Source organism: Pholcus phalangioides, unplaced genomic scaffold (genome assembly GCF_987345545.1).
Source record: "Pholcus phalangioides strain wild (caught in Gottingen) unplaced genomic scaffold, Ppha-v1.0 ptg000018l_1, whole genome shotgun sequence".
Classification (NCBI taxonomy): Eukaryota; Metazoa; Arthropoda; class Arachnida; order Araneae; family Pholcidae; genus Pholcus; species Pholcus phalangioides.
In genome coordinates this window covers 3,843,978-3,857,378 of record NW_028301611.1, presented here as the reverse complement: position 1 = coordinate 3,857,378, position 13,401 = coordinate 3,843,978, and the positions used below count along the sequence as shown (strand labels likewise).

General features: G+C 37.6%; 1 protein-coding gene across 2 annotated transcripts in view; it reads left to right on the top strand.

Annotated features, from left to right (window-relative positions):
- Positions 1-9,888, top strand: part of LOC149071592 (pregnancy zone protein-like) — a 106,229-nt gene extending 96,341 nt beyond the window's left edge. For both annotated transcript variants that reach the window (XM_089247941.1, XM_089247940.1), the window contains exons 34-36: positions 774-851; positions 6,598-6,744; positions 8,701-9,888. In XM_089247941.1, coding sequence (XP_089104067.1) covers positions 774-851; positions 6,598-6,744; positions 8,701-8,858 — 383 coding nt within the window. In that variant the 3' untranslated portion in view covers positions 8,859-9,888. The remainder of the gene's footprint in view (positions 1-773; positions 852-6,597; positions 6,745-8,700) is intronic.
- Positions 9,889-13,401: the final 3,513 nt, after the last annotated feature.

The following is a 13,401-nucleotide window of genomic DNA, read 5'->3' as shown; positions in this document are numbered from 1 at the left end:
GTTCAAGTAATCCTTATTGAATATAGGAGAGGAAAAACTGGGAATTTTATAAAAAATATATTGCGATATAGATGGCTTTTTTCTCAGCCAGAGATATCAAGGAAACAGTTATTTTCCGGATATTATGCTGAGGTGAGATCGGAAAGAAAAGTCATCACGTCTCCGCCGGGACTCGACCCCAGAAAATACCCCCCCCCCCCCCCACCCATCCGGAAAATAACTGTTTCCTTGATATATTGCGATGTTTAAAATTAAGAAAATGCCCTGTAAAATGCAGGTCATATGGTCACACCATACATACAAATTTCTGTTTGCCCATCGTTGTCATAGGTTATACATGCTTAACCGCTACGACTGTCTCATGACAAACCTGTGGGGTCAAATGGCACCCCTCTGTGTCATCAGATGTGACCCGTGACCTCAAACCAAATTTCGTAAAAATGAACTAAGCGACACATTTCCAAATCACTTAAATGACCCCACCACAGCTCCTTTACTCATCACTTAAGAGAGCGACAACACGGTTATATATTGCTTAAGCTATGAGTAGCAAATTTCCAGATCTGAGTGACCAGCATATTTCTAGGTCACTTAAATTGTCCGCTGCCCATTTACAAATCACTTTAGTGACCTGCAACACCTCTGATCAAGGGCAGTATATCGCTGTTACACTTTATATCTTTAATCTACATGTCTCTTGTTTTACACATTTTCACTTCTATTTTTATGGGATACGTAAATAACAAAACGATGCTTTTGTTTATTGTCATTAGGAGCTGATACCATGACTTGCCCAGTTTGCCTTTCGGATTTTCCTCAGAACATGATAGATATTTACTGCAATGCTCTCGGTAAGTACAGTTCTCTTCTTCTTATTTTGAAAATGGAATAGTTCATGAAAAGGGGAGAGGGGTGTTGAAGAATTATCATAGAATCTTTCTTATCCATCCTTCAAAAAATAAAATTCCTGCTTCATTCTAATCCTGACTGGTTTTATTATTTAGATAGCCCTTAAAAAATCGGTGGAAAAAAAATTTTAGTGGCATCCAAATTTCTCAGGAGCCAAGCATGTTTCTTTGTTTTTTCTCAATAAAAAAACGGTTATAGATAATGTTTGTCAAGACTACTACTAAACCACGCATGCACCTTGTCTGTATTCCTCTATGTAATTTCTAACGAATGAGCACATATTAGAATGAGTGTCCGTAAAATTCACCAACAACAATTCACTGTGATGCAATTCAACTCTGGGAAAGTTCACTGACAATGGTTTCACATAAGTGAATAGATGAACGAGTGAGTGAATGATCAAGTGAACGAGTGAGTGAGCAAGAGGACGACTAAGTGTGCTAATGAGCCAGTGAGTGAGCAAATCAGTTAGTGAGTTGCTCATTATACAGGGGTGGGAACTCTGCACCGCACTGCGCCAAAATTAACATCTTGCGCCATCCTGCTCCAATAAGGTATTTTTGTATTTTTCTGTGCCAAATAGCGAATTTTGCTTCAGTATGCCCGGAATTCGGAAAGGACGTCAAAAAATTGTTGTTCCTGTTTGCCGCGAAATGATTCTTTACGAAAAGAGATTGTTTTATTCCACTGTACTTCAACTATCTCCGTATTTAAACTATCGGCCCATCATCAGGCTTTCCATCGCAAAACCACAATAATATCTGTGATCATGCAACTGTGGATGGTTTGCAATGGTCTTTCTGCTTTAAAGCGCAAATGCTAGTCAGTTTCCGTTTTAAAAAAAAATCGCTACTGGAAGCAGCAGAAATTACTGTAGTCAATCCTCATTGTGTCAAATCCCGATGTTTTGTGACAAAAATATTCCGGGAGTGAAAAGAGCATGTCTGCCGAATTACAATTGCTAATTTAGAAACTTTGCTGAATCACGAGCGTTAAATCACCAATGTTGCAGAATAATGAGTGTTAAATTGACAAATAACGAGTAAGGTTGCCAATCTCGCCAAATATTGAGTGCTGAATCGCCAACCATCGTGTTGATTCTTCCGAAATTCTCTCCCATTTTGCAACAATTTCTTTCTGAGTATAAATAAATTGAAAACTTAATATAGAAAATTTATATCTATAAAGACTAGAAAATGTTTAGTTCATTTGAAGTGCTGCTGTTCCAGACAGCAAATAGTGCCCTCAGTAAGAAAAAATCATCTTGAATAGACTAGTGCGAAAAATTTTATCACAGCCGCTCTTTCAAACAAGGTGTCAAAAGCCTAAAACACCAAAAACAAAAAACAAGCTGATGAAAAGATGTTTGATAACAAAAGACAGTGCAGTTGTTTTATTTTGAAAAGGGGTGAGGGTTAACGAAAATATTGTTGTTAATTTCGCTGCTCCAATTTATAAATATCTGCTCAGAATCCCCAATTTGCTGCTCCAAAACTGCTCCGGGTCCTGAATTTTGCTGCTCCGAAATGGACTTTGTCACTTCCCACCCCTTGTGCGCTCACTTACAGTGTTGCTCATTATGTCACTCAAGCACTCTCTCAGTAGGTAGGCCACTCACTTTATCTCTAGGATGCTCATTTACATTTCTAGTTCACACATTTGTTCTGTCATACACTGAGATCTAGTACTTTCTCTAACCGCTAGATCAAGCACATGCTCAATCACTCTGCCATGGCCACCTGGTGTAGGTCTCTATAGTGTTATAAAATTCTCCCCAGTTTTGATTGTAGAATGAAATGTCTATCAGGTGGGCTGGACAAATCACAAGAAAATCTAGGCACCAGAACTATTTTTTAGGTGCCAAAAGAAATTTTTACCGAGACAAAGGTCCAAAATAATGCTTTTGACTTTTTCCAGGGCACAGTGACCCTGTTTCATGTTGGCAGATATGTTGCTATACATTCCAGTCATTTTGTGCTGCTCTCAGCCTGCACTTTAGTAACTACACGCAGGGGCGTCGGAAGTGTTTCTAAACTGTGGGTGCTCGTCTTTAGTTTTATATCGGAAATTTTAATTTCTGAATCAATTCTAGGGGTGCTGCAATCCATGCAACAAATTACTATGGGTGTTTGAGCATCCCCGGCTCCGACGCCACTGACTACACGCCAATACTAACTTTTTAGTCACCATGGCGACCTAGGATTTGCTCAGCTCTGCCTATCAAGAGAAGATTGCTTCATTTTTTCTGACTTTTCTGTGAAACCTGTCGGCCAACATGGAATGAGCTTGCAGAATAGAAAATTTTAGGCAATACTATTATTTTTTAGTCACCATGGTGACCTTACTTCATCAAACACCAACTCTGGCTGTATCGCCGGGCCCGTCATTTCATTTTTCTGGTGGGGAGGGCAAAGAACATATACTCAATAATATATGTATATATATATATTTCATCTTGTTTGCCCATTTTTATTCTACTTTTTAAAACCAGGAGGGGGGACATTGCTTCCCCTGACACCCCCCCCCCCCCCCAATGATGGGCCTGCATATCGCTATATTGCAATTTGCTACCATGAATGAGCTGGGTTGGAAACATAGGCGATATCTATCTGTGGTTGCCTCATGCTCGTTAGGGAAAGTATGTTATCTATATTCTCTCCCCCACCCCCCACCCCCAGGTTTAAACCTGAGACCTTAACAGCAACCTGCATGGTGGTAGACGAGCATCTTACCAACACACAACTCTGGCGCCATGGTGACCTGGGATTTGTCAAGCCTTGGTCTAGATCAGGAGTTTTCAGACACTTTTAGTCATGGTCCACTCTGGAAATCTTGGTGTCTGCCATAGACCCCATCTATAGCAGCCTAAACTACAGCTATCCATCAACAAGAATGTTTTTGTACTAGAGATGTAAAATTCTCGAGAATAATCTTTCAGAGAATATTCTTATAAGTTCTTGATAAGAACATTCTCCTGTTATTTATAATATAGTTACGTATAATATCCTTGAGAATATTCTCTAGAAGGACTACTTTCATAAATTACTGGGGAATATTCTTATAGAAAATAATAAAGATTATTCTGAAGTTATTAATAATAGTCCTTCCAGAATGAGAATATTCTTTAGTTACCGAAATCTTTCCAGAGAGTATTATCAAGAATATATGTAATAACATTTATTATAATAAATAATCTTGATAAATAACTTGAGAATAATTATTATTTTCTGTAAGAATATATTCTCTAGTAATTTATAATAGTAGTCCTTTGAGAGAATATTCTCTGTCCCCGTCTCTCTTCCCATCAAGAAGATAAGAATATTGAAGTTTGTAGACCACAATATTAAAGTTTCAAAGCAAGAAAATTAAACCAACAGGGCTGAATTGCATGACTTTTAAAGAAATATGAGTGATACAGAATATTTAAGTGTATGTACATTGAATAAAACAACAGTTCTGTATCTTCTTAGAATGAACGTGATTGTATAAGAATAGCTTCTTTTATCAATCAACTTTGGTTTAATTTCTTTTGTTGTGAACTTATTTCTGAAAATTTAATTTGGTTTTAATCTAAAGGTTTCTAAAATCTTTATAACCAAACTTTTAAAACCTCTCATCATGACCTGGAGAATATTCTCAGAATATTCTCCAGGTCATATTCTCGAACTAAAAGTTGTCATTATTAGGTGATTATGCCAAAAATTGTTTTGTAAATGTTTCAGGCAATGAAAAGGGATTTATATTTCACAATATATACAAAAGTAGTAAAACAATTTAAATTATTTAAAATAAAAATGAATATTCTCAATTATTCTCTAATTTTTACATCCACGAGAATATTCTCAGAATATTCTTGTTCTCTGAGAATATTCTCCGCACATTTTGCCACCCCCTTGTAATGTTGAAAGAGAGGTTTCAGAATGAAATTTGCGCCCCCTCGGGTCCAGCGCCCTTTGCATGAGACCCGCCTGCTTCCCCCCTAGTTGCAGCCCTGACTTGGACTTCTACTAAACCATACATACACCTCATTCACCTTTTTCTGCAGAATTTCTAACAAATTGTTGCATGTTGGAATGTGTCAGTGTTGTGAACTTAGTGTGTGTGTGTGTGTGTGCGTGCGCGCGCACACGTTTCTGGGTAATGCTTGTTATGCTATGTTAGTCCTCCTACTTGGACTGCAAAAGAACTAAGACAACGTTTCATACTCTTATTGAAATTTGCACCATAAGTACAGTTCTTGCCAAATCACGAACGATATCACTACTGCAGTCTGCCAACGTTGAAGTGGCGCTTTTGTGCATTAATTTAATTAAAACTTCTCTTCTTAAGTAATTTATGGTATTTGTTTATTTTTAATCATAATTCTGCAATTGAGGCATGGATCCCTGGGAGGGTCCAGTCACCCCCCGATTGGGAACTGCTGCTCCATACCAAAGCTTGGGAAATCCCAGGTTGCAAGGCAATTTGCAAATTTTTCTGTGTACGGGATTATTACCTCAGGCAAAAGAAATATGCTTGGCTCCTAAAATATTTGGTCGGTGCCTCAATTTTCGCTCTTGATTTGCCAAGCCTTAGTTGGCTAATATATTATTATACACATTTTATTAGACTGAATATTGTAAATTTTCAAAGGTTTTCAACAGCTGGCTGATACAAAGATATATTTTAGAAAGAGGGAAAATTCAACTGCCCCTGCGGGAAATCAAACCCACGTCCTTTTACTTTCCGGGTGAACGGCCAAGACCACTAAACTACAGAAACAGAGAGTATCTCAATCTTCCCTTGGAGCTCGTGTGCACTGAATGGGACCGTACATGGATGATCGAACCTAACTCAGGCCAAAGTTCACAATTGCTGACAATGCCACCAGGATGATGTCACCCTCCGCTATCCCTCCAAAGTTTTTTAAAAGCTAGCTGATGTGAAGATATATTTTGGAAAAAGAGAAAATTCAACTACCCCTGCTGGCAATCGAACGCACGTCCTTTCACTTTTTGGGGGAATGCCGTAGACCACTAGACTACAGAGGCAATGAATATATCAATCTTTTCTTGGAGCTCGTGTGCACTGAACAGGACCGTACATGCTGGTCTAGGGCGTTCACCCAGAAAGTGAAAGGACGTGGTTTCGATTCTCTGCAGGAGCAGTTGAATTTTCTCTTTCCAAAATATATCGTCGCATCAGCTAGCTGTTAAAAAACCTTTATATGGATAGCGGAGAGTGACATCATCCTCGGATATTGTGAATATATTGTTTCTTACAGTGGGGGTGTGACTATATGTGCCCTGTAAACAGAGGTGGATTAAGGTTGGTTGAGACCAACTGGATGCACAAGAAAATATTCGGCCTCTTATAAATGAGAAAAAAGTAGGTGTGAAGTTGGGTTTCTGTGGGAGCCTTTTCAGAAGTCGGGGGATCCAGGCCTGTCATTTGGGGGGGGGGGAACAGGGTCAGGAGAGTCGTTGCCTCCCTGGCTTTTGAAAATACACTGAAAATGGTATATATATATATACACACACACAAATATATGCGTACATCGAGTACATGTTGTTTGCCCCCCCCCCCCTGGAAAAAGTTAAAAAGTGCCCTGGGGGGGGGGAGGAGTCCAGGACATATGTGCCCACCATTAAATGTCTTCGCATGTAAAATACTTTCTATTAAAACATTTTATTTTTCCCATTTCTGAAGCTCTTCGTGTATCTGTGAGAAATGTTGAAGATGGTTTAGTCAAGATATTGCAGGATGTCAGTGTTGACAATGCTCGACCAAAGACTATCAATAAGTTTGCTAAAATGTGGTATAACAGATCTTGTTACTGTCCAGCAATCAGCAGGAGTAAGTATATTTGTGTGTTTTTCAAGTATTGGGAATGTACATACTTTAATACAGAGGTTCTTGACCTGTTCTCTACAGAGCCTTAAGGGCTTCATGGCCACTCCAGGATAATAACATGAATCGCTAAATTTGATGAGTAAATAAATAAGAGGCCTACAGGCATTGTGTCGTATTTATACCCTTCTATTAATAAAGTCAATTTGTCTATAATTTATGACTTCGCCATTGAAATTATAGACCAGGGGCTCCCCAAACTTTTTCCACTCTCAGCACCGCTTTCCATAATCAACGCCCATTCATAGCTCCCCACAGCAGTTTAACAAAGAATCTCTTTGAAAAACTTTTGGCAGCAGCATCCCCTGCAAAGATTAACAGCGCATTGTATGAGAACCCCTGTTATAGGCTGGAATTACACTATTAAGTTTTACAAAAGTTCACTTATAAAACTTGAAAAATACAATCAATAAGTGCAGGTATAGGTTTATTGGTTGTTTTTCAAGTTTTGGAAAACTTTTATCAAACTTTTATAGTGTAATCCCGGAGCATTATAGACTCAAAAGGGCTCTGCTAGTCAAAAAAAGGTTGAGAACCTATATGCTTTAATATATGAAGTGATATAATTTTCATATTTCTAGGGAAATGTTTAGCTTTGTATGTGAACAGTTGATACATATTTCCATTAAATACTCTGTCATATGAGCACTTCGTCACCCTGTGTTTTACAAGCATATGCAGTTGGGGTCACCTTTAGCACATCATACGCCCTTGGGTAGGGTTACCGTATCCGTAATCTGAGAAAGGATGCTTGTTCACATACTTTTGTCAATGTCACTGTCACAACAGATGGTGCCACTGTACCAAAAAACCGTTGCAATACCGTTTTCTCTGACTAAAATAAAACTGGTACAAAAAAAACAATCCACCTCCCTTCACTTAAAATGAATTGTTCCCGTCAATTTTATTACTTTTCTCTGGGCAAAGCAAGAGGTTTTCTTTGGCGAAGAACCTTTTGTTACTTTGCCATTTCAGAAAGCTTGCATAGCCTTTGTTAAGCTTTATCCTGAACTCCTCTCCACTTCAGTATGGGGCACTAGCTGTTGGTGAGCAAACAATAGTATTCTTAAAATGGGTGTTGTGGTTTTCGAGAGCTGTTTCTTGAATTGTGTTTTTAAATTATCCAGGAGCATGCTGGGCCTGGTTAGAATAGCATCTGTCCTGCTTAGAGGCACCGTGGGTTCTGAAAATTTTGACGGTGATTGGTCAAAGCACACACACTCTTAATAATGAAACAACATATGTTTCACAGTGGTAAAAAAAATCCCTCAGAAAAAAAGAAAATAATTTTGGAAAAGGGTGAATTTTCTAAAACGTAAGGAGGATGCTTGAAATTGCATCAAAAAAGAGGATGTCTGGTAACCCTACCCGTGGCCCAAGCGATTTTGTGAAGCCCCTACCTGACTGGAAATAGGCCTATGTTTTCAATTTATGTACTTAATCTTGAAAATTAATACAGATATTATGTCTCCTCTCTCTTAAGGTGCCATGTATTGGAAGCTGTTGTTCAATGGCATGCAAAACTGACAAAGGCTTTCTATATATACATAAATTCATTTTCGGTCTGTCAATAGCATCGGACAACAATGGTTCCTGGGTCTCAACAATCCCTTTTGGAATGTTTACTTTAATTAACGTGGTTTCCTAGCAATGTGTTTGTTTCAGACGTGCATATGCCTTTAAAATGGTTTGCCACTTCTTTAACGCTGCCAGTATCATGTATAATATATTCATTCCTTTATAATGGTTTAGTACTTTTTCAATCCTCCCAGTAATTTGAAGAGAACCCGGGGGCTGTTCCAGGTATTGCTAGTCTATATATATTAGTGGCAATAACTGTGTAGATTTCGGTAGTTCCGGCATTCATTCAGATCTCTAACTTTGATTTGTTTTTCCTTTTAGGAGCTATAATTTTTTTGTTTGGAAATGATGGCCTTTGGACGAGTCATGGTAACAATAATACTCTCAACATTACAGACGAAGTCTATGTTATATCTTCACAAAGTAAAGTAGCTCGCCCGCCACAATTGAAAGATGCAAGGAGGAATTGCGATTTCTAGGTGCTGTGATGTTAAAATTTGTATAGAGCATCGATTATGTACAGTTTGTTTTCTATGAACTCCTGCATTTGAAAACTATGTTTGAGGCATTTCTTATCTTTTGAGCTAGTGAGACTTAAATGTAACAAAACATTTTGGTACTTGCTGCAAAAATGTATATCCATATAATGAGTTTGAAAAAATTGTTATCGTTGCCGTTGAATTAATGTGGAAATTTATGACATTCAGTAATAATACATGTGGAAAAGCTTTTCAAAGAAACTGCACGACACTCATATTCAAGTGTTGTCATCAACCATAAAAATTATATAAGAGTGGATCAAATGAAAATGTGGTTATAATTTTATTTTTTATATGAGAGTGGCAATATATTTTGTGTAGAGTGAAGGCATCCCCTATTGGGGAACATCTGCGAGTAAAGAGCAACATGCTGTTATATCATTTTTTATTGGCATCAGGAGTTCCAAGTTTGCAAATCGCATCTGTGAACAAAGGCGGTGTGTAGACAACATGCATTGTCATTAGAGGATTGGCACACAAGCATTTTTTTTGTGCACTCCCTTTCCTGTAGTGGAATTTATAATGATGGCACAAACAACCAAAACTCACTCCCATCTTCTTGCTGATGTCCCTTATGGGGTCACATCTGTTTGACCTGATTATCTGATCGGCTTCTTCCACCAAAGAGTATGTGAACCTCGCGACCTCGACTAGGTCGCGTATCAGTCACAGATTTCTGTCCCTTGTGGCAGCACCTATCACATGCTCCCGAGCAGCTACGTGGGGAAAGTCTGTTCTTCAGTAAGGGTTGCCTTCCTTAACTACACTCATACAAAAATAACAAAATTATAACTACTGTTTTCATTTGATCCACCCTTATATATTTGACTTCAAATGAATTTAGGAACAGAATTTTTGACCCTATATTGTTTATTATTGTGCTTCAAGGAGCAACATTTGAGATATTTTGATTCTTGTACAAATCGTGAGGTTTTAAAGTTTGTCTAAAATAAACTTTAAATAAATTGTATTTTTTTCACTTTAATAGAAGTTTTGTTGCCAAGGTCTAAGAATTAAAGCATTTAGATGGCACAGTTTGGAAAAAAAGAAACTTGGAAAATTAAATTTTTTAGTTATGCATACTATAAGAATGGTGGAAAATACCTCTACATATTGCAAAACAGCAAAAACTCCATACTGCAGTTAAATCTGATCATACTCCCATTCGGTTCCATACAAAGCAAATCTTTTAAAATGCAGATATGTATCTCAAAATATAGAATTTTGAGTTGCTTTTTCAAAACGAGCCGTCCATGTGATAAATAAAAAAAGAAATTTCTTTGGAAAATTTCCCAAGAGGACTAGTTTTCCTGATGTTGGGATTCACTGTTTTGGTAGAAATATAGAATGATGTCATACTCCCCTTGGTATCCAGTCATTTGTATGAATAATAGATCAATATCTATTCTCTCTCGGGGACTATTGTCCTTATGAGATATCAACTGAGCTGGGGGAGGCTGTCTGCTGTACAGTCCTTTCCAATGTCATAGTCGATCCTGCTTATAACATTTTCTCGCTTTGTAAGACTTCTTTTTGTGGTCTCAACTCTAAGTAATTCTTATTAAGATTCTCCCTATTTAATCTGTTTTCCCGCTTACGTTTTTTTTCATGACGACTTTTTGAAAAATGTTATAAGCAGGATCTACTGTATATATTTTTCAGTGAAGGAAACGCCGTCCTCTGTGACACTTACAGCATAACGCACAGTAAATTTTTTCTATGGTGATAATACCATCTTCTCCTTTCTGAATGAAGGCCTGTTTACAAACATCTAGTGATTTAGTCGTGGAGTGCTAAAATCTGTTGTGGTCTTCTGTCTTGTATAAGTAATCATCAAGTAGCAAGAATGCTCATCAGATAACATCATAGCATGAACACAGAATCCAGTTCATTTTTTCGCTTAAGTAACTCCTTATTAATCTTGACAACTGAACCCACACAAACAGCCCTTAAGGTCTGCATACATTTTGAAGTATTTTTGACATTTAAAATAAATAAATATATATATTGAGTTAACTATTAAATTACTTGGCCTTGATAGGTGTAAACAGACCTTAAGTCATCCCAGAAACTCCAATGCTCTAAGTGCAGCTTATATTAACCTCCCAATCAAGGGACAATATTGTCCCCTTTAGGAAAAACTGGCTCATATGAAGGTACAACTCTATTACAGGAAATTGAAGCATGTTTTACTTCTTAACATGAAATACAATCAAATAATATTGTGGACAGTTACTACAGCTACATTCAATTTTTGAAGTATAGAGGTTGTCCGAAATTAACGATACATAATGCAGAAAAATAATATAAGCAGAAAAATGATATTTATCGCATACGTTAGCAAGGAGCTGGCTTTGACCACGATCCTTTAACTTTTTCCTCTTGGTCTTCTGTCATTCTTATCCCAAGTTTGGCTTGATTAGGAAGAATTTGCAATATTCATGGCGGTTCTGAATCATGCCAATTGTGAAATGCGCTGTCATATGTTTCCTCAAATGTGAGCACCAGCAGATACTCAAAAAAATTGTCTTTGTTTAGGGGAGCCCAATTGAAAAAATGTGCCGATTTTGTGATGCTGTGGATTCTCTAGAGATAGGACTGATGTCCGTTAATCCAAGCAACAATCATCAGCAATAGCACCATATGCATTCATCAAAAGTCTCAAATTCAAGCCTCCAGAAAATGAAACCTCAATTTTAGTTTTAAAAAAAATTCACTTCTGGAATACAATTTATGTTTTTAGAGATAAAGGAGGTATTTTTCTGATTGCAGGGCTTCCACTCAAAAAATAGGAAAAGTAGGATGGGAGAGGGTACCCACCCAGACAACATAATCATAGTACAATAAAAAAAAATTCTAGAATTTTTGTGTTTTCATAGCACTATTTCAGTATCCTATAAGATTGACTCAAGTCAAAACAAAATGACAGAAATGACTTAGTTACAAAAACAATTTTTTGCCAAAACAGTGCACTAGAAATCATAGATAATTCTTTTCTGTTTTCCTCACAATATAAATTAAAAAAAATTTTGGAGTCTTCCACAGTCCAATCTGTCAACTCTCTTCTACAATGCACAGCAAATTATGAAGGCATGTATGATTTTTAAGAATGACGGCTCCTTGGAAACAACTTTCAAAAGCACAATGCAAAATATGTAAATCATAAGCTCCGATGTAAATAAGTCAAGGTGAACCAGATGGTTTTACTGCATTGCCATCCCTTTTACAAATGGATTTGTTAACATTTCACTGTTCAATACCACTGTAATTGTTTTTGAAAAATGAAGCACTTTCATTTCTAGCTCTTTGCTGAGTATTGTATACATTGTTGATGCCTCTCTGCATACCCCTAAAAATACAGAAGACAATGAAATGTTATTAGGTAGCATCAGAGAATCACCAAACCTATAATAGGCCTATGTATCCAACTACTTTGTAATGCAAACTGTCAAGCCTTTATTTTACATGTTAACCGGTGAGGATTTTGCCCCACTAGCCTTTCTATTTGCCCCACCAGTGAAGATAAAAAATGACCACTGGTGGAGCAAAGCCCTTTTCTTGTTTTCCTGAGGCAACTTCAACTTTAAACCCTACCAATATGAAGGGCGTCAAAGAAAAATAACTCACACAAAAGATTTCGCCATTTGCGAGACCGATTTTTTATGACTGGTCTTTTTTTTTTCAAGAAGGAAAAGGAAAGTTCAACTGAAAAGATTAAGTTTTCCAGGGACTGACTTCTCTGGAATAGGTCTTTTGCTCTCATAAAAAGTCCGAGGAAGAACCTCGGCCATCCTCCATTACAGATGGAGGATGGCCGGGGGAGGGATATGACCATTGGTTGATTTTTTTTTCTTTGATGCTCATTAATGTGAAAATGATTTAGTTATATAACCCTGGGAGCAATGCCATCTTAACGCATGGGCCCACCCGGGCACCTCACAAAAATGAGATCAGATTGAAATTTTCTATGATTCACCAGGTAGGGCCTCCAAAAAACCACTTGGCCTGGGAGCCCATGATACTCTCTTAAGACGGCCCTGCCTGGGAGTAGAAAGTAGTAGTATAGATAGATAAACATCAGTGTAGTAGCACAAGACCCTTCAAATTTGGACATTGGGTGGTCTCCAGATCCGAACAGAGGGGATCGAAGAAACAAAGAAATGCAGTGGAGAGAGAGAGTCGTATAAACCCAGGCCCGTCATTTAGGGGAGGGGCGGCTTTTGAAAATAATACACTAAAAATGGTACATATATATACAAATATATACATAGATTGAGTACATGTGCTTTGCCGCCCCCCCCCCCCGGCAAAAGTTGAAATGACGGCCCTGTATAAACCCTGTTTATACGACTTTCGAGAGACGGAATCACAGCATAGATTTTATTTAGCCCCGTGATTCTCCCGTAATTTTTATTTAACTTTCGCATTATTCTTAAAAGTTATCTGAATATGAAGAAAGCAAAGAAAAGGTCAATGAGATTAT